Genomic DNA, 24,361 nt, shown 5'->3' on the forward strand with positions numbered 1-24,361 from the left:
TGCTGGGAAAGACTGAAGGCAGGAGAAGAAGGGGATGACAGAGGACAAAATGGTTGGATGGCATCACTGACTCAATGGACATGAGTTTAAGCAAGTTCTGAGAGATGGTGAAGGACAGGGAAACCTGGCATGCTTCAGTCCACAGGGGTATAAAAAGTCGGACACAACTGAGCAACTGAATAACAAATCAAGACGTTGATTTGTTACCGAGTACCTGGAACTGAACAGAGAGAATAGAAGTAACATACAATCAAGTAAGTTTAAATAAAGGCACCAAATGTACACAAGCAACCCAGTGGAGAAAAGAAAGTATTTTCAATAAATAGTACTGGAAAAACTGGATGGTCATATGCAAAAACTGGACCCCATATGTACTTTATATCATACATAAAAATTAATCCAAGATGGGTCAAGAATCTACCTATAAAATAAAAAACCATAAAGCTTACAAATACAAGAATATTTTTTGACTTTAGGAAATTTAAAGGTTGATTACAGCTTTCCTGGTAGCTCAGACGGTAAAGCATCTGCCTACAATGCCAGAGACCTGGCTTCGATCCCTGGGTCAGGAAGATCCCCTGGAGAAGGAAAGGGCTGCTGCTGCTGCTGCTGTTAAGTCGTTTCAGTCGTGTCCGACTCTATGCGACCCCAGAGACGGCAGCCCACCAGGCCCCGCCGTCCCTGGGATTAAGGGAAACCCACTCCAATACTCTTGCCTGGAAAATCCCATGGACCAAGAGCCTGGTAGGCTACAGTCCGTGGGGTCAAAAAGAGTCGACATGACTGAGCAACTTCACTTCACTTCTATACTTACAGAAAATAGAAGGGAAATAACCTTAAAAGAAAAAAAGGCGTAATCAAATACATGAGCCTTAATCAAAATCAAAACATTGGATCATCAAAACATACCATTAGGAAATCGAAAAAGTAGAGAATTCTCTGGCAGTCCAGAGAATTTGGGCCTTGCCAATGGTTGGGCCTTGCCAATGGCCCAGGTTCAGTTCCTGGTCAAGGAACTAAGATCCTGCAAAACACATGGCCCAAAATAAAAAACTTTTTTTTAAAGAAAATGAAAAAGTAAGCTACAGACTGGGAGACATTATTTGTAAAACAGATTATCTGACAAAAGACTTGTATACAACATTTTAGTTCTCAAGGAAATACAAATTAAGATTAAGATCACAATGAAATATCATTAAACACCCACCAAAAGAGCTAAAATTCAAAATGTTGCCAGCATTAAGTAATGACAAAAAGTGGAGTAATCAAAACTCTCATACTACTGGTGTGAGTATAAAGCTGTGCAGCTGCCACAGAAAAAAAAGATCGGTATTTTCTTCTAAAATTTAAGTACATATACTATAAACGAAAAATTTCACTCATGTTCTGAACTAAGACTTTAAAATATGTGTTTACACCATCAGTAGAAAAGATGGAAAGCCCAGATATAAACCCACACACCTATGGTCAATTAATCTACAACATAAGAAGCAAGAATATACAATGGAGAAAACAGTCTCTTCAATAAGTGGTGCTGGGAAAACTGAACAACTACAAGTAAAAGAATGTAGACCATTCTCTAACACCACACACAAAAACAAACTCAAAATGGATTAAAGATCTAAATATAAGACCAGATACTATAAAACTTAGAGGAGAACATAGAACACTCTTTGACATAAATCGCAGCACCTACCTCCTAGAGTAACGAAAATAAAAACAAAAATAAACAAATGGGACCTAACTAAATTTAAAACTTTTGCACAGCAAGTGAAAGTCGCTCAGTTGTGTCCGACTTTTTGCAACCCCATGGACTATACAGTCCATGGAATTCTCTGGGCCAGAATTCTCTAGGCCAGAATACTGGAGTGGGTAGCCTTTCCCTTCTCCAGGAGATCTTCCCAACCCAGGGATCGAACTCAGGTCTCCCACATTGCAGGTGGATTCTTTACCAGATGAACCACAAAGGAAGTCCTTTGCACAGCAAATGAAACCATAAACAAAATGAAAAGACAATCCATAGAATGGGAGATAGTATTCGCTAATGAAGTGACCAAACAAGGAATTAAATCTCCAAAATAAACAAATGGCCCATGCAGCTCAATATCAATAAACAACCCAATCAAAAAATAGGCATAAGATCTAACTAGACATTTCTCCAAAGAAAACACACAGATGGCCAAGAGGCACATGAATGGCCAGTCAGAATGGCCATCATCAAAAAGTCTAAGAATAATAAATACTGGAGAGGGTGTGGAGAAAAGGTAACCCTGCCACAGTATTGGTTGGAAAGTGAACTGGTCAAAGCTATGGTTTTTCCAGTAGTCATGTATAGATGTGAGAGCTGGACTGTAAGAAGGCCGAACACTGAAGAACTGATGCTTTTAAATTGTGGTCCTGGAGAACATTCTTGAGAGTCCCTTGGACTGCAAGGAGATGAAACCAGTCAATCCTAGAGAAAATCAACCCTGAATATTCATTGGAAGGACTGATGCTGAAGCTGAAACTCCAATACTTTGGCCACCTAATGCGAAGCACTGATGCTGGGAAAGATTGAAGGCAAAAGGAGAAGGGGGCGGCAGAAGTTGAGATCGTTAGGTAGCATCACCAACTCAATGGACATTAATTGAGTAAGCTGAACCTGGCGTACTGCAATCCGTGGGGTCATAAAGAGTCAAAAACGACTTAGTGACTGAAACAACAATAACAAATTGGTACAACCATTGTGGAGAATAATATGAAAGTTCCTTAATAAACTAAAACTAGAACTACCAGAGGATCCAGCAATGCCATTTCTGGGTATATATCTGGAAAATACTATAATTTGAAGAGATACCTGCACCCCATGTTCACTGTGGCACTATTTACAATAGGTACATTATGGAAGCAACCTTAATGCCCATCAACAGAGGAAAGGATAAAGAAGATGTGATATATTTACACAATGGAATATTAACCATACAAATGAGTGAAATAATGCCATTTGCAGCGTGTGTACATGCATGCTCTCTCAGTCATTCAGTTGTGTTAGACTCTTTGTCACCCTATGGACTATAGCCACTAGGATTCTCCCATGGACAGAGTATATAGCCTCCCATGGAATACTGGAGTAGGTTGCCATTTCCTACTTCAGGGGATCTTCCCAACTCAGGGATTGAACCCACATCTCCTGCACTTACAGGTAGATTCTTTACCACTAAGCCACCTTAGAAGCCAAAGTAAGCCAGACAGAGAAAGACAAATATCATGTGATGTCATTCATACATGGACTCTTAAAAAAAAAAAAAAAATGATACAAGCAAACATTTACGAAACAGAAAGAGATTCAGAGACTTTGGAAACAAACTTATGGTTACCCAAGGGGAAGGGAGGGGGATAAATTAGGAGTTTGGGATTAACATATACACATTCAGTTCAGTTCAGTCGCTCAGTCGTGTCCGACTCTTTGCGACCCCATGAATCGCAGCACGCCAGGCCTCCCTGTCCATCACCAACTCCCGGAGTTCACTCAGACTCACGTCCATCGAGTCAGTGATGCCATCCAGCCATCTCATCCTCTGTCGTCCCCTTCTCCTCCTGCCCCCAATCCCTCCCAGCATCAGAGTCTTTTCCAGTGAGTCAACTCTTCGCATGAGGTGGCCAAAGTACTGGAGTTTCAGCTTTAGCATCATTCCTTCCAAAGAAATCCCAGGATTGATCTCCTTCAGAATGGACTGGTTGGATCTCCTTGCAGTCCAAGGGACTCTGAAGAGTCTTGTCCAACACCACAGTTCAAAAGCATCAATTCTTCGGCGCTCAGCCTTCTTCACAGTCCAACTCTCACATCCATACATGACCACTGGAAAAACCATAGCCTTGACTAGACGGACCTTTGTTGGCAAAGTAATGTCTCTGCTTTTCCACATGCTATCTAGGTTGGTCATAACTTTTCTTCCAAGGAGTAAGCGTCTTTTAATTTCATGGCTTCAGTATACACATTACTATTTCATATATTGATATATATATATAATGGATAATCAACAAGGACCTACTATATAGCACAGGGAACTCCACTCAGTATTCTGTAATAACTTATATGGGATAAGAAACTGAGAAAGATATATGTATATCTTTGGATATATATATATACACATATATAAATATATGGATATATGTATACATATACTTGAATAACTCACCCATATACCTGAAACTAACATAGCACTGTAAATGAATTATACTCTAAAATAGTCAACTTTTAAAAAGAAGTAAAAAATTTAATAAAACATGTTTTTACAAAAATAGCTTATATAAGAAAGTTCATAGAAGCTTTAATAACAGTCAAAAACTGCAAAAAGCTCAGGTAGTTGTCAACAACAGAACCACAAAAATGGTATATTCAAATGAACAGAATACTATATAGCAATAAAAACTAATTCCTGATATACAAAATAACATGAATGAATCTCAAAATATTATGCTGCTACTTCAGCATATGATCATTTTACTATAAAAGGACTAGATAGACCATTCCCCACATTAATTAAGCAACTAAAAAACTAAAAAAATTATAAGAATCAATGGTTTTCAGAAATTAGAAATTGAGTATCAGTCAGTACAGGATTCTGATCGCCAAGGAAAAGGAAATGAAGAGATATCTGTATTTCTCTGGTGTACTACATAGAGGCAATTTCCAGGCCATGATGTGTGGAAGGGGAACTCAAACAAAGCTTGGGAGTCAAGGAAACTGAGAGCACACTTTAGGGCTGTCAAGGTAGCTGTAACTTAAAGGTTAGATTACCAGAAAAGAAAATGCTGCACAAAGAGAGAAAACTCTAAAGTGGGGTTCCAAACATTTTCTGTAAAGGGTAGATAAATTTTTTAGGTTTTGCAGGCTACATTCAGGCTAGTTAATTCTGCCATTAAAACATGAAAGCAGACAAAGACAATACATAAATGAATGAGTATGGCTATGTTCCAGAAACTGTAGTTACTGTAACAGGTGGTAGGTGGAACTTGGCCTGTGAGCTGTAAATCTGCCCACCTCTGCTCTAGAGATCTACAGAATGATGCCCTTAACTTTTGCCTGGGTGATGCGCAAATGAGTGTGAATTACTCAAGCTGAAGCTACAATACTTTGGCCATCTGATGCGAAGAGTCAACTCACTAGAAAAGACTCCGATGCTAGGAAAGGTTGAGGGCAGGAGGAGACAGGGACAACACAGGATGAGATGGTTGGATGGCATCACTGACTCAATGGACATGATTTGGAGCAAACTCCAGGAGATAGTGAGGGACAGGGAAGCCTGGCGTGCTGCAGTCCATGGGGTCGCAAAGAGTTGGATACAACTTAGCAACTGAACTACAACAAATAAAATAACTGGAAAGAAAAAGCTCAAAAAATTCCCCAAACTCATACGACCAGAACAGTTTGAAGTCTCAATAAACAAGGGAAAAAAGCCTCTCAGTACATGGGACATCACATACAGAGCCCTCAAAATGGTATAACTTCAAAGTAGAGCTAAATTAGCCTAACATTTAAATCTCTTCTTAGACCCTGGTGGGCTTCCCTGGTGGCTCAGACAGTAAGCGTCTGCCTGCAATGCGGGAGACTCAGGTTCAATTGCTGGGTCTGGAAGATCCCCTGGAGAAGGAAATGGCAATCCACTCGAGCACTCTTGCCTGGAAAATCCCATGGACGGAGGAGCCTGATAGGCTACAAGTCCATGGGGTAGCAAAGAGTCGGACACAACTGAGCAACTTCACTTTCACTTTCACTTTATAGACCCTAGCAATGCTTAAAAGAAATCCATGCAGGGATCTAACAGATTGCAGGTAACTTAACTACAACCCCAAAGTCTGAAAATATTTAATGAAATGTCATAAATTACCAGGTATTCAAAAATAAGGCAGAAATATATAACCCACACCAGGAGGGGAAAAAACTGTCAACAGAAGCAGATAGAGAAATGACAGGATGGAATTATCAGACAAGGACATTAAAACTAAGTTCTTAAGAAGTGAATAAATTAATGCTTACAGAGGTTAAGAGATCTGCCCAAGGTCATACAGTTAATATGTATGTAGTAGAAAAGTCATAATTCAAGCCCCTTATAATAATATCAAAACAAACTTTTTAAAAGAATTATAAAATATTCAATAAAATTGATTCAATAAAAAATATTTTAATAAAATTCAAATTTATAATTTTAATTATAATGGCTATTCATTTTATAAAAATATTTAATTAGGTCACTTCAAGGTACTCACTATAGTATTATCTTAAGTTATAAGAATCTACATTTCCTTTAAAATGATCATATTAACCAAACTTTTTTTTACATATAACTCTTCACAGATTTCTATAATTAAAATTAGAACATACTACAATTTTATTGAAATAACACAAAATACCTGGAGACATTTAAATGCTAAGAGAAAGTAATCACCTCATATCTAATTATAAGACATAATCATTTATCTATGAGTTTCATAAACGCGTAAGAATTGCTAAGACTGTTTTTAATGTTAATTTGGCTTATTCAAAACACATTTGTAGACAAATCATTAACTCTAATATTACTTGCATTTTCACATGACTTCTTTGATTTCTACACTTTGATTTGCCAGAAAAGTGGAAATTATATGTTAAGAATAGATTTAGTTCTATTTGGTCATTTTATTTTTTGTTTTTCAAGCAAACTGGTAATGTGCTTAAGCTATCCAGCACAACTGCAGCTCGAACATAACTGCTGCTAAGTCGCTTCAGTCCTGTCCAACTCTGTGCGACCCCATAGACGGCAGCCACCAGGCTCCCCCATCCCTGGGATCCTCCAGGCAAGAACACTGGAGTGGGTTGCCATTTCCTTCTCCAATGCATCAAAGTGAAAAGTGAAAGTGAAGTTGCTCAGTCATGTCCGACTCTTAGCGACCCCATGGACTGCAGCCTACCAGGCTCCTCCATCCATGGGATTTTCGAGGCAAAGTACTGGAGTGGGGTGCCATTGCCTTCTCCGAGAACATAACTGACTACTCAGTAAAATTTTTATTTTATTTCAGATACAACTGGATATCAATTTTCTATAACAATGTTAACAATGAGTTCAATCTTTAAATGAGTTCAAATAATAAGCAATCCTTGATGAAAACAACTAAATTCTATTAGTTGAAATCAGAAAAGCGAATTTATATCACAAATGAGCTCCCTTCTGGCTTACCCACAAATAATATAAAACAAAAATTTTTAAACATCAAGGTTAAAATACTCAAACCTCTGACAACAAATGACATGCTCCCCTATATTGCCCCCCACTAATTAACAACTGGGGAACAAAAGCTCTACTTAAAAACAATTCTTAGGTTGTCCTTGTGACTCAGTTTGTTTCCCGTTTGCACACAAAAGTATAGCAAAGTACAGAACACCATCATGTCTAAAGAAGTGCCAGATTCCCAGCCTTAGATTCTGGTTTCTAATTTACAACATGATAGCGGTGTCCTTCTTTGCTTCCAAAAGACTAAGCCTTAGTACTTAAATCTGTAGATATGCTGCATGGATATTTAATGATACAAGATGGTAATAAATGGGAAGGAAAAACTATTACTTTGAGATCTCTTCACTGCCTCAAACAGGAATGATGTAATAATGGTAACCACATCTACTCTTTAGGGGAAAATATAGTTAGAATTATTTATGAAATAAAAAAGAAACAGAGGTACTAAAATTATATTGTTGGAATTTGAACCAATTAGCTTAAAATAACTTTCCTGGAGAATCCCAGGGACGGGGGAGCCTGGTGGGCTGCCGTCTATGGGGTCGCACAGAGTAGGACATGACTGAAGGGACTTAGCAGCAGCAACTAGCAAACAACTGAGAAAGTTACAATTCCTACTTTAGGAGTGCAAAGAACTATCTCTGCAGAGAAGACAAAATATATACAAATTAAAGTTTCTCCTATTCATATATAAAACAGTGACTATGTGGAACTCTCTTAGACATTCAAGTTACAAATTATATATAAGTAATTCTTCTAAGGTGCGTCTAGTCAAGGCTATGGTTTTTCCTGTGGTCATGTATGGATGTGAGAGTTGGACTGTGAAGAAGGCTGAGCGCCGAAGAATTGATGCTTTTGAACTGTGGTGCTGGACAAGACTCTTCAGAGTCCCTTGGACTGCAAGGAGATCCAACCAGTCCATTCTGAAGGAGATCAGCCCTGGGATTTCTTTGGAAGGAATGACACTAAAGCTGAAACTCCAGTACTTTGGCCACCTCATGCGAAGAGTTGACTCATTGGAAAAGACTCTGATGCTGGGAGGGATTGGGGGCAGGAGGAGAAGGGGACGACAGAGGATGAGATGGCTGGATGGCATCACTGACTCGATGGACGTGAGTCTGAGTGAACTCCAGGAGCTGGTGATGGACAGGGAGGCCTGGCGTGCTGCGATTCATGGGGTCACAAAGAGTCGGACACGACTGAGCGACTGAACTGAACTGAACTGAATACTCTATCTCAACATTTTTCACTCACTGAGAGCTTAAATTCTAGGAAATAAAATTCAAGAAATTCAACCACTCTGTGAACACTCCTAACCAAAACATGTCCAATCTCAACTCTACATATTTCAATACATAATAATTAAATCCTCATTTCATACTAATTATTTTATGTTAATTTTTAACCCTTCATATTTCTCTAGGTTTACTAAATAAATAAATCCTGTCTTCTCAGTCACACGGCAAAGGGTTTATTTCCAAAAACCTTAATTACATTTATATGTCTTCCTTGGACCCTCTCCAAGTTCAGCAAATCTGACTTCGTTTGTTGTATTGTGTTTGACTTTTCTTTAAGTACAGCAGCTCAGGAAAAGAAAAAGTCATTGCTCTGGCTCCTGTCCCTTAGGTTACCCTCCATACAATCAGTCTGCTATTAGAAGCAATAGTTGAAATCCTAGCTATTCTCAAATGAGGAAGAATTTATGTTTTGTATTTTGAGCATTTTCATTAATTAAATAAGGTATAACAGAAAGAGAATGAATTTCAGTGCCATCTTTTACAGGTGATCTAACCTGAGACTCAGTTTGCAGATCTGCAAAAATAGAAATATCATCTATCTCATGGAGATATAAAAACAAAAACATGCTGCTGCTAAGTCGCTTCAGTCCTGTCCGACTCTGTGCGACACCATAGACGGCAGCCCACCAGGCTCCCCCGTCCCTGGGATTTTCCAGGCAAGAACACTGGAGTGGGTTGCCATTTCCTTCTCCAATGTGTGAAAGTGAAGTTGCTCAGTCGTGTCTGACTCTTAGTAATGCCATGGACTGCAGCCTACCAGGCTCCTCTGCCCATGGGATTTTCCAGGCAAGAGTACTGGAGTGGGCTGCCATTGCCTTCTCCAAAAACATGCTGCTGCTGCTGCTGCTACTGCTAAGTTGCTCAGTCGTGTCCAATTCTGTGCGACCCCATAGACAGCAGCCCACCAGGCTCCCCCCATCCCTTGGATTCTCCAGGCAAGAATATTGGAGTGGGTTGCCATTTCCTTCTCCAATGCATGAAAGTGAAAAGTGAAAGTGAAGTCGCTCAGTTGGGTCCGACTCTTAGCGACCCTATAGACTGCAGGCTCCTCCATCCATGGGATTTTCCAGGCAAGAGTACTGGAGTGGGGTGCCACTGCCTTCTCCCTTTTATTAAAAGAAAACTATCACAGGTCACAAAGTCTTAAGCAATGTTGGGATCGTTGCCTACATCTGTTCAATGAAATCAACCCTTGGGACATAGGTGCTCAATAAATACTACTTTCACCCTGCATTTTAGAAATGATTCTACCAAAAAGTGCAAACTCTTAACTTCATAAACATTTAGATTTTCATCTATATTATGTATCAATCTCCACATTCAGTAATATAATCAATTCACATAAAAACTGTCATTTAAAATTTTCACCATGCCCTTGAACCAAATGCCAAATTTTGCTAAATAATAAACAGTAATAATAAGTATTCCATCACATACTTAAGTTATTTTAATTTCAAAAAGCATTAAAGTAACCTCCCTCCCACCATAAAAAAAAAGAAAACAACCAATTTCAGATGGATAATACAAAATTAAACAATAGAGTTCAAAACAAACCCTTAAGAGTGGAAAACAATACAAAGTGACAAAAGTTATTGAAAATACATGACTAACAGATCCACAGCATAAAAAGAACTTAGACATATGAGCAAGAGACGTGAATAAGTATTTCACAAAATACGGGAGTCAATGCTCAATCTCATTAGTGATCAGTGGAATAAAGCAGATTAAAATCACAAAGCATACATACTCACCAGAATGGTTACAGTGGAAAAAACAGAAAGGCACAAGTGTTGGTAGAAGTACGATTGGTAAAAGCCACTTTGGAAAATGTTTTGGCAGTATCTCCTAAAATTAACATACATAATCACCATGACCAAGTAATTCTACTCTTAGGTGAATAGCCACCAAGAAATGTCTGTACATGTGCACCAAGAAATATATATAAAAATGTTAGCATTATGTATATTACTGAAACTCAAAACAACCTAAACATCCATCAACAGTAGAATGTTGATGTAGAATGTAGAATAGTCCTCCTATGGAACATTACCCAGCAATGAAAAGTGAAAAAAAAAAAAAAAAACTACATCTATATACAAAAACATGGATGAATCTCACAAATATAAGATGGACAACAAAACATTAATCAGGTTAAGGCATACATGCTTAAATGTTAAAGTTATTTAAAAGAGCTAGATAGGGACTGCCATAGAAAACAAGAGTCCCTATTTTGGGGAAAAGGAGTGGGGTGCAGGCTAGATGTAAGAAGTCATGAGGAGGACTTCGAGAGCATTGAGAATACTTTTTTCTTTTAGCCATGTGATGGTTACACAGATATTCACTTTGTAATAATTCACCAAGCTATATGGTTTGGTTCTGTGCACTTCTGTATATTTGCATTACATTTCACCAAACAAAAGGTTGTAAAAATGAGGAAGGGAAGAAGAAAGAAAATAAATACCAAGGTCACAACACTATCTGGAAAGATATCTAATATATTAAGCTAAATACTAAAGTCAAATGAAATGTAAGCACACAAAAAGGTGCTCAACATTAGTCATCAGGGAAATGCAAATTAAAACCCATGAGATACCACGATACACCTGTTTAGAGTGCCTAAAATACTAAAATTCTTAATGCTGAGGATGCAGAGCAACTGGAATACTCAATGTTGATAGGAATGCAAACTGGTATATGCTCTTTAAAAAATAGTTTGGAAATTTTTTACAAAGCTAAATATATCTTTCTAATATATAAATCATCAATCTCCTTCTTAGTATTATTTACCCACAACAAATTAAAACTTACCTATACAACTGTATGGAGAAGGCAATGGCACCCCACTCCAGTACTCTTGCCTGGAAAATCCCATGGATGGAGGACCCAGGTAGGCTGCAGTCCATGGGGTCACTAAGAGTCGGATATGACTGAGTGACTTCACTTTCAATTTTCACTTTCATGCATTGGAGAAGGAAATGGTAACCCACTCCAGTGTTCTTGCCTGGAGAATCCCAGGGATGGGGAAGCCTGGTGGGCTGCCGTGTCAGGAGTCGCACAGAGTCCGACTTAGCAGCAGCATACAACTGTAAGCAAATGCTTACAGCAGCCTTGTTGATAATCATAACCAAGGAAACAACACACATGAAAGAATTTTGAGGAGTGATGGAACTGCTCTACATTATGATTTTACGATCGCTATACTGTTCTGCATCTGGCAAGATCCTATACATCACAAAGACTGACCTTTGTTGTATGCAAATTTAAAAAATAAACTTCAAAAAACTGTAGAACAAAATACTATGGTCAAAGCAATGCCACAGATTTCCAGGATATCAATATGCCAAATTTATCATAAAATTCCCCAAAATTCAAGAATCCTAAAAATATGTACTACTTAATTATACAATATAAAGAGATTATAATTCACTTAGACATTTAAACTATAATAACAACAAACAGCATTACTTGTAAAATGACTGTTGCACTTGGTTTAGCATTTTATATACATATTTTAATCATCCAAATAATCATATAAATCTACAATTATCTCAACTTTACCAATGAAAGAAACAATTTCAGAAAGAGCAAAGTAACATTTTACCCATAGATACACATCTAGTGAATTGTGAAGCTGGTATTTAATCCCACTGTATCTTAGTCTTTCCAAGCCCATTTTCTTTCCTCTATACTTTCTTTTTAGTTCAAAGTGAAAGTGAAAGTGAAGTCGGTCAGTCCTGTCCGACTCTTTGTGACCCCATGAACTGTAGGCCCCCAGGCTCCTGCGTCCATGGGATTTCCCAGGCAAGAATATTGGAGTGGGTTGCCATTTCCTTCTCCAGGGGATCTTCCCGACCCAGGGATCGAACCCGGGTCTCCCGCATTGTGGGCAGACGCTTTAACCTCTGAGCCACCAGGGAAGGGGAGCCCTTTGGTAATTCCTTAAAATGAGTAGTGTGTTCCTTTACATTATGGAAAGCGAAAGTAAAGTCACTCAGTCATGTCTGACTCTCTGCGACCCTGTGGACTATAGCCCATCAGGCTCCTCTGTCCATGGGATTCTCCAGACAAGAACAGTGGATTGGGTTGCCATTTCCTTCCCCAGGGGATCTTCCCAACCCAGGGATAGAACCCAGGTCTCCTATATTGCAGGCAGACGGTTTATCCTCTGAGCCACCAGGGAAACCCCCCTACATTATTATGTAAAAATATGCTCAAATTTCCTACATTTGTAAGCTTAAAATAGATTATGAATATTTTGTATTTTTCAGGTGCCCACATAACCACAATTATACAAAACAAAGTTAAAATATACAACTTCTGTCCTCAAGGTGTTTATAAATCTAATTAGCTGGCAAACATATGACAAACAAAGTAGGCAATTTTAAAACTCAAAAACAATAGCTGAGTAGTAGAAACATGGTTAGTGTGAGTATCTTATAATAACAAAATAATTCTAATTGCTTCCTCCTATCCCTTGTGTCATCACTGTCATTCATTTCACTTATATATAAGGACCTGTGTGAATAAGTATACATGTGTATATACACATATAGACACATAAGCAAACATGGTCAAACAGTGTTACTATTATTTTAAACTGTTATCTGTTAGAGCAATTAAGCACAACAAAAATAAAAGTTTTATTTTATCTTCATTCATTTCTTCTGCAATGCTTTCTCTTCTGGATTTCTCATCTATATCATCTTCCTAGCCTCTAAAGAACCTTTTTTAACATTTCTTTCAAAAATGATACACTGGCAAAAAATTCTCTATTTTTCTCTTATGATCTTTATTTCTCCTTTACTTTTAAAGTATAATTTTACACAGTACATTATTCTAGGCTGGTGGCTTTTCTCTCTGAATACCTTAAATATTTCATTCCACTCTCTTGTTTGCATGGTTTCTGAGGAAAAGCCAGATATAATTCTTATCTTTGCTCCTCTATAGGAGGAGCTTCCTCAGGAGTTTTTTTTCTTTATCTTCAATTTTCTATAATTTGAAAATAATATCCCTAGGTATAAGGTTTTTTTTTCTTGCCATTTATCCTACTTGATGTTCTCTGAACTCTCTGGGTCTTTGGTTTGGTATCTGATGTTGATTTAGGAAAATTCTCAGTTGTTATAGTTTCAAATATTTCTTCGGCTCCTTTCTCTCTTCTCTGGTATTGCCAGAATGCTTGTGTTGTACCTTTTGTCGTCATCCCACAGACCTTGCAATATTCTGTTCTGGGCTTTTATTCCCCCCAGGCTTTTTCTCTTTGGTTTCCAGTTTTCAAGAATTTGACTGATATATCCTCTTGCTCAAAGACTCTTTCCTCATGCATGTCCAATCTACTAATAAGCCATCAAAAGCACTCTTCACTTCTCTTAGAGTTTCTTTTTTCTCTAGCACTTCTTTTCAGTTCTTTTTTAGAATTTCCATCTCTCTGCTTATATTGCCCACCTGTTCTTGCATGTTATCTACTTTATCCATTAGCACTCTTAGCATATTAATCACAGTTGTTTCAAATTCCCAGTCTGATAATTCCAATTCCCCGGTCATATCTAATTCTCATGCTTGCTCTGTCTCTTCCAACTGTGTCTTCTGCCTTTGGTATATCTTGCAATTTTTTTCCCCTTGACAGCCAGACATGACACACTGAGTAGAACAAACTTTTGTAAACAGGTCTTTAAAAATGTAAGGTATCAGTGAAAAAGTTGGCTTAAAGCTCAACATTCAGAAAACTAAGATCATGGAATCCGGTCCCATCACTTCATGACAAATAGATGGGGAAACAGTGACAGACTTTATTTTGGGGGGCTCCAAAATCACTGCAGATGGTGATTGCAGCCATGAAATTAAAAGACACTTGCTCCTTGAAAGAAAAGCTATGACAAACCTAGCTGGCATATTAAAAAGCAGAGACATTACTTTGCCAACAAAGGTCCATCTAGTCAAGGCTATAGTTTTTCCAGTAGTCATGTATGGATGTAAAAGTTGGACCACAAAGAAAGTTGAGCACCGAAGAATTGATGCTTTTTGGAGAAGACTCTTGAGAGTCCCTTGAACTGCCAGGAGATCCAACAGGTTCATTCTAAAGGAAATCAGTCCTGAATATTCATTGGAAGGACTGATGCTGAAGCTGAAACTCCAATACTTTGGCCACCTGATGCGAAGAACGAACTCACTGGAAAAGACCCTGATGCTGGGAAAGACTGAAGGCGGGAGGAGAAGGGAAGACAGAGGATGAGCTGGTTGGATGGCATCACTGACTCGATGAACATGAGTTTGAGCAGGCTCCAGGAGTTGGTGAATGGACAGGGAGGCCTGGCATGCTGCAGTCCATGGGGTTGCAAAGAGTTAGACACGACTGAGAGACCCTGAATTCAGATGCTTATATCTTTCCTTTTCTCCTTTGCTTTTCACTTCTCTTCTTTTCACAGCTATTTGTAAGGCCTCTCCAGACAGCCATTTTGCTTTTTTGCATTTCTTTTCCATGGGGATGGTATTGATCCCTGTCTCCTGTACAATGTCACGAATATGCAGATGACACCACCCTTATGGCAGAAAGCGAAGAGGAACTAAAAAGCCTCTTGATGAAAATCAAAGAGGAGAGTGAAAAAGTTGGCTTAAAGCTCAACATTCAGAAAACTAAGATCATGGCATCTGGTCCCATCACTTCATGGCAAATAGATGGGGAAACAGTGGAAACAGTGGCAGACTTTATTTGGGGGGGCTCCAAAATCACCGCAGATGTTGACTGAAGCTATGAATTTAAAAGACGCTTACTCCTTGGAAGGAAAGTTATGACCAACCTAGACAGCATATTCAAAAGCAGAAACATTACTTTGCCAACAAAGGTTCGTCTAGTCAAGGCTATGGTTTTTCCAGTGGTCATGTATGGATGTGAGAGTTGGACTGTGAAGAAAGCTGAGCACCGAAGAATTGATGCTTTTGAACTGTGGTGTTGGACAAGACTCTCGAGAGAGTCCCTTGGACTGCAAGAAGATCCAACCAGTCCATTCTGAAGGAGATCAGCCCTGGGATTTCTTTGGAAGGAATGATGCTAAAGCTGAAACTCCAGTACTTTGGCCACCTCATGCGAAGAGTTGACTCAATGGAAAAGACTCTGATGCTGGGAGGGATTGGGGGCAGGAGGAGAAGGGGACGACAGAGGATGAGATGGCTGGATGGCATCACTGACTCGATGGACGTGAGCCTGAGTGAACTCCAGGAGTTGGTGATGGACAGGGAGGCCTGGCGTGCTGCGATTCATGGGGTCGCAAAGAGTCAGACACGACTGAGTGACTGAACTGAACTGAGCGACTGAACTGAACTGACGGTATCAGGGATGATAGAATAATTTATAGTCCTAGTCCTATAATAAGGTCTCATTCTTTTAGAAAGCCTATGTTTCTGGACTGTGAACTTCACACACACTTCTCAATCTCCCTGCCATCAGGTGGGGCAGGATGGTTAGAGTGAATTGAAGTTGTGTATTTCCCTTCTTCAACATTTAAGACTGGAGCAGTTATAGTTGGATATTTCCCTTCACCCAGATCAGTTAGGCTCTGATAAAACTCAGTTAGACTCTGGTAAAATAGTTTATCCTAGAGGGCAAATCTTGTTAGGAAGAACAGAATGCTCTGGCACATCTTAAAACGGTTCCCCTTTTCTCCTTCATGTGTCAAAAGCATGAGGGGATTTTTTCTAATATACACTGAGATAATCTGGTTGAAACACAACAGGTAAGACTCACAAAAAGTGTGGGGCCTCTGATGATTCATTTCCCCTGGAGTTTTTAACTCTTAAGAGTTGCCCATACTGAGCCTTCAGTAATTTGTGAACCAATTCAGGTTTCCCTACACCAGCACTGGTTCCCAGCAAGGCTGCTGTTCTGGTGAGCTGTGATTCACTGTAGTCTCTACTGGTCTCTTCAATTTTAAGGGCAGTGGCTTGCTTTGTGACCTCTCTGTACTAAAAAAAACTTGTTGATTTTTCAGTGGGTTTTAAGTTTTATTTGTTGTCAGGTTGGAATGGCACTTTCCAAGCTTCTCACATGCCATACCAGAAACCAGAAGTCTGCATTTTAAGAAACATTTTTCTATACCACAAGCTTAAAAACTTACACAGAATAATAAACACATGCAAATTCAATATCATATAGAACAAAACTGTGTTGCATACTCTGTAAATTATTATTTTTCACTTTCTTCTTATACTGCATGTATTTTTATTTCTAGTCATGTAGCCTAGATCAGACGCATCTTAAATAATTGAATCTTCCAGTTTATCTGTAAAAATCAATATAAAGTTATAAAGTATAATACTTGACATATATGTTCCAAATAAACAATAAAATACAGCTTACCATTTTGATGCCTGTGGAAAACGTCCCTGGTTTTATAGGTTTAGGTTTCTCAATTTGCATTTCCAATTGGGTAGATCTATCTTTATGCTGAGCCAAAAGTAGAGCAACGGGGAGATCAGAACTCTCCTGTAAGAGAAGTTAAAGTGCAGTGTGAAAGTTAAAAAGAAAGAACTAAAGAGCAACCAGTCTTTTATTTTAAATTATGCCTTTCCATAAGCACTTGATGTCAACCTAAATATTCACTTTATGGAGAACACTTTACAAAAAACTTTAACATTCCATAATAAGAAAAGGCTGTTTTAGACTCATAAATCAAAATAACCTACAAAAATGGATTTTTATAAAATCCACATTAAAGACAGTATAATAGGGTCTTATTTCATCTAGTGAAACCAACCATATATTTATTAAAATAAAAAAAATTAGAAGCTAATCACAAAGAGAGTAGTACAAAGTACTATAACCTAGATCAGATGTTTATCTAAGACACATTCTTTTAACCAGTGAATTCAGACTGGCTTGAAATTGTTTCCCATTAGATTTCACCTGAGGCCGTTTGGAAATGATCCTTGTTCTGTTTTTTGTACAATGGAATGATTGTTAAGTACAACCAAAAGTACATTTATTTTCTCCTTTATTACTTACTTTTATAAATTAAATCTAAATTTTTAATTAGCAAAATAATAGTAAACATTTTTAATATCTTATATTGATACTAAAACAGGGCGCTATCTATACAAATCTGCATATACACATATTAATAACATCATCAAATAACTAACTCTTATATGTAAACTGTTATTTATTCTATTTAAAATGAAGTCTTCTTACATGTTTAAAGTGCTACACAGCTAAGATCTTTTTTTTTTTCTAATTTTATTTTATTTTTAAACTTTACATAATTGTATTAGTTTTGCCAATTTTCATGTACCCAAAGCATTTTCCCTTCTGAGATGTCAGTTAAATAAGAACACAGAAACACATGCAGAAGGAAACCAGGAAGGAAGAAGGTCATACACAAAGAGACACACTGCTCTCTGTATCAGTAAACAGAAAGAAAGGTACAAATACATTTCTATCTCCTATACCAAGGTGACCTATGAAAATAAAGTCATCAAATGGTCTAACAAATTTTTAAAATAGTAACTACCCAGAATTTAATCCTGAAAAAACTATGTTGTTAAACATTTTGTAATATAAAAGTGAAGATATAGTAGAACCTATTTTCTTTCCAAACCCAACAACTTAGTATTTTGGGGCACAAATATGGCTAACAAATATATTTAAAAGACTTGTTTAAAGGTTATAGTACAGAAGAAATTCAAATAACAAGCCAATTATTTCAACAGCATCATCCTAGAATAAACCTGTTTTTCAAAACTTTGCAACAGAAGTGGTTTGCAAAAGCAAATGTTTTAAAGATGAAAAGTTTCAAAATGGAAAAACACAAATTTTATTTATAATGCAGAAATTTATTAAGAAGCAAAATTCTTGAGACTTGGTTCTAGAAGAATATATTTGAATACCTCTCATATATTCTACAACAAAGCATTAGTAATACATTAATCATAGTATTGGGACTTTCCTGGTGGCCTGGGAAGTATGGCATTACTGTGAATTCCCACAGCTATTTGAGATTCCCATTAGGAATTTTGTAATAAAATGTCAACTTAAAGGACATTTTAAATGGGCAATGGCCCAAAGTATCTTTTAAAATCTCTTACTATCATTTTACATGTAAAAACTAACAGAAGAAAAATAAATTTTCTTGGCTAAAAAGCTAAATCATTGCTTCCTAATTAATACTCTAAGTGAATTCAAATTCCATACCTAGTACTTACTCTAAAAAGTAAAAGTTCTTACATAAAAGCAAAACAATATGTGCACTTCAAAAAAAGTTGCTAATCAATACTATGCCTGTTTTAATTCTGGTTTCACTTTCCTATAAAAGAACCAGAATAGTAAAATGTATTGGTAAAACAGCTGAAATTTAATAAAAATAAGTATTCTAGAAATCTAAAACTAATTTTGGTACAAAGGCAATACAATTTACTTCAAATCTGCTATACTCTACTTTAGCAATCAAAACTTTGGAGTCTGAAAATCTTGTAAATGTTAAGAAAGAAATAAGTAGGAGTTTACACATCAACAAAATCTATAGAGTAAAATAAATTATGGGAAACATATGCTCTTAGGAATACAGAGAATGCAGATTCAGCCTTTCAAGTTATTGGTTGGCCAAAAAGTTCGTTCAGGCTCTCCCGTAGTATCTTATGGAAAAACCCAAATGAACTTTTTGGCTAACCCAGTATTTCATTCTTAGCTCTCCATTTTTACCCTGAAAGGTTCCCTAAGCTATTTAATAGCCTGAAGGTACAATGCTCAATATTTAAAGAAATTTTAATTAAGACTACCTGTAATACTTATTAAAAGCTTTATAACAACCATTTTGAAAGATTATTTTAACTGACTTTGAGCAAGCCATCTGGCAAACAATATTCTAATAAAAATGAGCTACTGCATTTGACAATATTAGCCCTAGCAAAATTTAAGACATAATCTGAAGAGAAGTTTCTAACAGGAATATAAAAATATTTAATAAGTCAGGACCTGTTTAAAAATCTTTTTTCAAATAGCTTTTAGGAAAAAAAAAAAAAACTCTGAATTTACAGTTAGGATTAAATAAATGAACTTTTTAGGCAACATTTTAAGTCATAAAGATTAAGACCATAACATTAAAACTCTGTCACATAGAGTATAATGTAATGCCAATACTTTTTTAAAAGGTTAAAAAGTGACTTTTAGCATAAGGACCAAAAACAGGAGAAGAAAAACTAATAAGGAGTACTTGTACTAGTTGTCTAAATTAGATCCAGAGAATCATTTTAAGATTTAAGCTACTAGATATATTTATAATGCAGTCTTTCTAAATAAAATTTAACATATGAACATACATAGAAAAAATACAATGCATTCTTTTACATACTTAATACAGATTCAGGAAAATAAAAAGAAATTTAATGAATTCTTTCAATTGGTCAACAAGGATGAAATGGATGTTAACATTTTAACAAAAAATTTTTAATAAATATTCAAAAATTAAAGTAACAATCTTTAAAAATAAATTTGAAAATGAAAACCAGAAATTCAAATTGAATTGGTATTCAAACCAATCTGCTGTAATTAATTGTTCTAATAAATACAATAAATTGTTAAAGATTATTTAACCACTATGTTACATGATCTAAATAGTGAAGAAAGTATGCACAGTAATGACTTGCAGGTGAGGAAAACAGGAAGGGGAGGGCAGTTCTTAACAAAAACCAATATTAACTCCAGATTATACACAATGTACAACACTGGCAGCTGCAGCTCAAAAGCCAAAAGCAGCTCAATGAGGCACCAAAATTTCATGCTACAAGACTAAAGATAAAAAGAATATACAAAAAGAATTGCTGTGTAAAACTAGCTAATCTCAAAATAAAAACTAAAAATTCTTAATAATAAATGGAACATTTTTAGAAAGTTAGAGTGTATATTTGTCTTAAATCTAAGTTCAGTATTTGGAATTAATGTATAGAGGAAAGCATTAATAACGTACAAAGGAAAGAAAATCATGTTCCTCTTTATATAAAATGATGAGAGAAAGAACCTTTCAAAAAAAAAAACCTGTAACGTGAAGCTTTACAAATTCATTCTTTAAAGTTTTTAATGTCTCACAGGCGACATGTCCACAAAAAATGTAAAACACAATATGTATCATTTCAATTGTTAAAGCCACAACTTCCACTTAATAGTTTCAAAAAATTTAATGGAAGTTACTAACAACAACAAAAAAATCTTCCATGCTATACATTGCTATTTTCATTTTTTTGCTTTGGACTACCCTGTGTGGTTTGTGGGATCTCAGTTCCTGATCAGGGACTGAACCAGGGCCATGACACTCAAAGTGCCGAATCCTAACTATTTAGACCACGAGGGAATTCCTTGTCCTCATTTTTAGAACCAAATTTATGCTCCACTCATACAAAGCAGATAGGGTTTATGATAAGCATTTACTGTCTAAGCTTCACGAAGGTCCTTACTTTCCCACCTACTTCTAATTTATTAGGTTGGTGCAAAAGTAATTGCAGTTTTACATTGTTGAATTTGTCTAATACTGGAATACATCTTTAAATAAATTTAGTTATGTTATACATCATTTTAATGTGCATTTCTCACTTTATATTTTTGGTTAATCACATTACTTACTGTTTATTTTATATTTATTTTCATCTACAGAAATGACATTAGACAAAAAGAAAATTTGAGCAATTTTTTTTATTTGAGTTCAAAATAGGTTGTAAAGCAGCAGAGACTGACCAAGGAACTGCTAACAAATGTACAGTACAGTGGTGGTTCAAGAAGTTTTGCAAAGGAGAAGAAAGACTTGAAGATGAGGAGTACAGTGGCCAGCTATCAGAAGTTAACAATAACCAAGAGCATCATCAAAGCTGATCCTCTTATGACTACATGAGACGTTGCCAAAGAACTCAATGTTGACCATGCTATGGTTGTTCAGCATTTGAAGCACTTTGGAAACGTGAAAAAGCTTGATAAGTGAGTGTCTCATAAGCTGACCAAAAATCAAAAAAATTGTCATTTTGAGGTGTCATCTTCTCTGATTCTACACAACAGCAATGAACCATTTCTCGATTGGATTGTGATGTGAGAGGAAAACTGGATTTTATCCAACAACCAGTGATGACCAGCTCAGAGGCTGGACCAAGAAGCAGCTTCAAAGCACTTCCCAAAGCCAAAACTTGCACCAAAAAAAGGTCATGGTCACTGGAGGTCTGCTGCCAGTATGACCCACTCACTACAGCTTTCTGAATCCTGGTGAAACCATTACATCAGAGAAGTATATTGAGCAAATTGATGATATGCACTAAAAACTGCAATACCTGCAGCTGGCATTGGTCAACAGAATGAGTCCAATTCTCCACCACAACGCCCCACCACAGGTCATACAACCAAAGTTTCAAAAGTTGAACGAACCGGGCTACAAAGTTTTGGCTCGTCCACCACATTCACCTCACCTCTCACCAACTGACTACAATTTCTTCAAGCATCTTAATAATTTTTTGCAGGGAAAAACACTTCCACAACCAGCAGGAGGCAGAAAACGATTTCCAAGAGTTCATCAAATCCTGAAGCAGGGATTTTTATGCTACAGGAATAAACAAACTTATTTCTCGTTGGCAAAAATGTGTTGATTGTAATGGCTCCTATTTTGATTAACAAAGATGTGTTTGAACCTAGTTAAAATGATTTAAAATTCATGGTCTGAAGCCATAAATACTTTTGTACTAAACTAATAAATAATCTTGCTTTCTCTTTTTATTCTTGGTTATATAGCTTAAATGCTTTTAGGGCAAAAGCACAGTAGAAAAATATACACAAACACATTCACCTGGTCACAGAATAACAAACAGATAGCAACTAGTAGACTGAAGAGTTAAGTATGTTAACAACACGTGGAAATTAATTACGTAGCTAGAAAGGGGAAAGGAAGGATGTAAAAAGCCTTTACTGGAAAGGACAATTTCCATGTTGCAATTTCATCAGTATTACATTGGTTTATAAGCATCAAATAATATATTCTCAAATCCATGAAACATCTCATAAACCTTGGTTGTAATCCCTGCTATTATCTAATAATGTTGACTACTTGGGCAACTAACAACTAGAAAACACCAATAACTTGCAAGACATTACCATTTCTTTCAAGTGTATTTTCCCCATGCAAAAATACAAAATACAGTTCTCACAGAGTAACCAGTCACTAAAACTTCAGCATGAAGCCAAAATACTTGAAAATGAGCTAGTTATTAGAAAATCAGTATCAATCAGGAGAAAAGTGCTCTGAAAACATGTTTTAGTCAGTAAGCTTAGAAACACATCAACATCCTATTAATAGTAAACTGGCTTATGTTAATTATAGTATTGCTCTGTTATCTGAAAATAAAATGGATATTAACAAACATTAAAAAAAATAAATAGGGGCTTCCTTGAAGGTTCAGTGATTAAGAATCTGCCTTCCGTGCAAGGGACATGGGCTCAATCTCTGACATGCTGCAGAACAAGAAAGCCCATGTGCCACAATTACTGAAGCCTGTGAGCCTAGAGCCCGTGCTATGCGACAAGAGAAGCCACTGCGACAAGAAGCCCATGCACCACAATGAAGAGCAGTCTCCACTTGTCAGAACTAGAGAAAGCCCACATGCAGCAACCAACATGCAGCACAGCCAATACATAAATCAATAAATAAATAAAGTAAAGGGATAGAAGGTAAATACATGAGCACAAACTATAGAAATGCCATTTAAATACCATCACCCAGCATAAGAGGAAAGATAAACCCTGAAGACAAATGTTTTTATCATAATCAACATTAATACATACCAGTTCATCTAAAAAAGCCTGCTTATTCTTCCTTTTGAGAATCTGCTGCATTTGTTCTTCTTTTTGTATAAATAGTCTTCTTTGTTCATTTTCCTGTCTTTCTACTTCTAAAGCTTCTTCCAATTCCTCCTGTTCCCGAGTCTGAAACAGTAACATTCATATATGGCATGAAATAAATTTAGTAACCAAAACTAAGTCTATACCATACTCCATACTACCTTTTTTCGAAGCATAAATTGCACTAGTCACTAATTGTTTAATAGTGCAGCAGCAGCTCCACTTTAAAAGAATTTTCTTTCATGCAGACATGTTACCATTAAAGAGAATGACATCTAGCACTAAATGAAATCTAAACAAAGTACACTTATCCCAGCTGCAGAAATGTGGAAACTGCTTAAGAAGACTTTACTTAGGAAATTTAACAAAGAAAGCAAAACAAAAACCCAACAATAACAAAGAGATCATCTCCATATAGAACTATTAATTGAAAAACTCCATATAAAAGACTGGTTCATTTAATAGAAACAATTTTCAAAATACGTAAGATAATGAAAAGTTATCATAGTACTTAACTTCTTTATTCCAAGTTAAAATAAGTCTTTCTGATGCTTGAGTTCCAAATAGCATTCACTTATGAAATGAAAAGTGAATTATTAAGTTATGAAAAACTGAAGTTATTTTCTAACACAAGTATATAAATTTCAAGGGTCTTCTCTGTGGACTAAAATATTCAAAATCCAAAGCTAATATGTAGAGAGAATGAACTACAGTCCTACATTACTTCCCTTTTATGAAGTTCCTTAGAAATATCAAATACTTCCAGACTCTGAAATTTATTCCAACCCTAAATCATATTTAAAAGCAGTATTATAAGCAATAAATGCTGGAGAGGGTGTGGAGAAAAGGGAACCCTCTTACACTGTTGGTGGGAATGCAAACTAGTACAGCCACTATGGAGAACAGTGTGGACATTCCTTAAAAAACTGGATATAGAACTGCCTTATGACCCAGCAATCCCA

At 36.6% G+C, this 24,361-nt stretch overlaps 1 protein-coding gene across 2 annotated transcripts in view; it reads right to left on the minus strand.

Annotated features, from left to right (window-relative positions):
• Positions 1 to 24,361, minus strand: part of MNAT1 (MNAT1 component of CDK activating kinase) — a 210,409-nt gene that overhangs the window by 104,958 nt on the left and 81,090 nt on the right. Inside the window, exons 5-7 of one of the 2 annotated variants that reach the window (XR_011465630.1) lie at positions 23,343 to 23,483; positions 16,899 to 17,024; positions 10,300 to 10,393 (exon numbers count right to left, since the gene is read on the minus strand). Coding sequence is in view for 1 of the 2 variants with exons in the window: in XM_005890687.2 (XP_005890749.1) it covers positions 16,899 to 17,024; positions 23,343 to 23,483 (267 nt within the window). In the remaining variant the exon portion in view is untranslated. The remainder of the gene's footprint in view (positions 1 to 10,299; positions 10,394 to 16,898; positions 17,025 to 23,342; positions 23,484 to 24,361) is intronic. The other variant, XM_005890687.2, reaches the window with a different exon arrangement.

This window comes from Bos mutus, chromosome 10, assembly GCF_027580195.1.
Source record: "Bos mutus isolate GX-2022 chromosome 10, NWIPB_WYAK_1.1, whole genome shotgun sequence".
NCBI lineage: Eukaryota > Metazoa > Chordata > Mammalia > Artiodactyla > Bovidae > Bos > Bos mutus.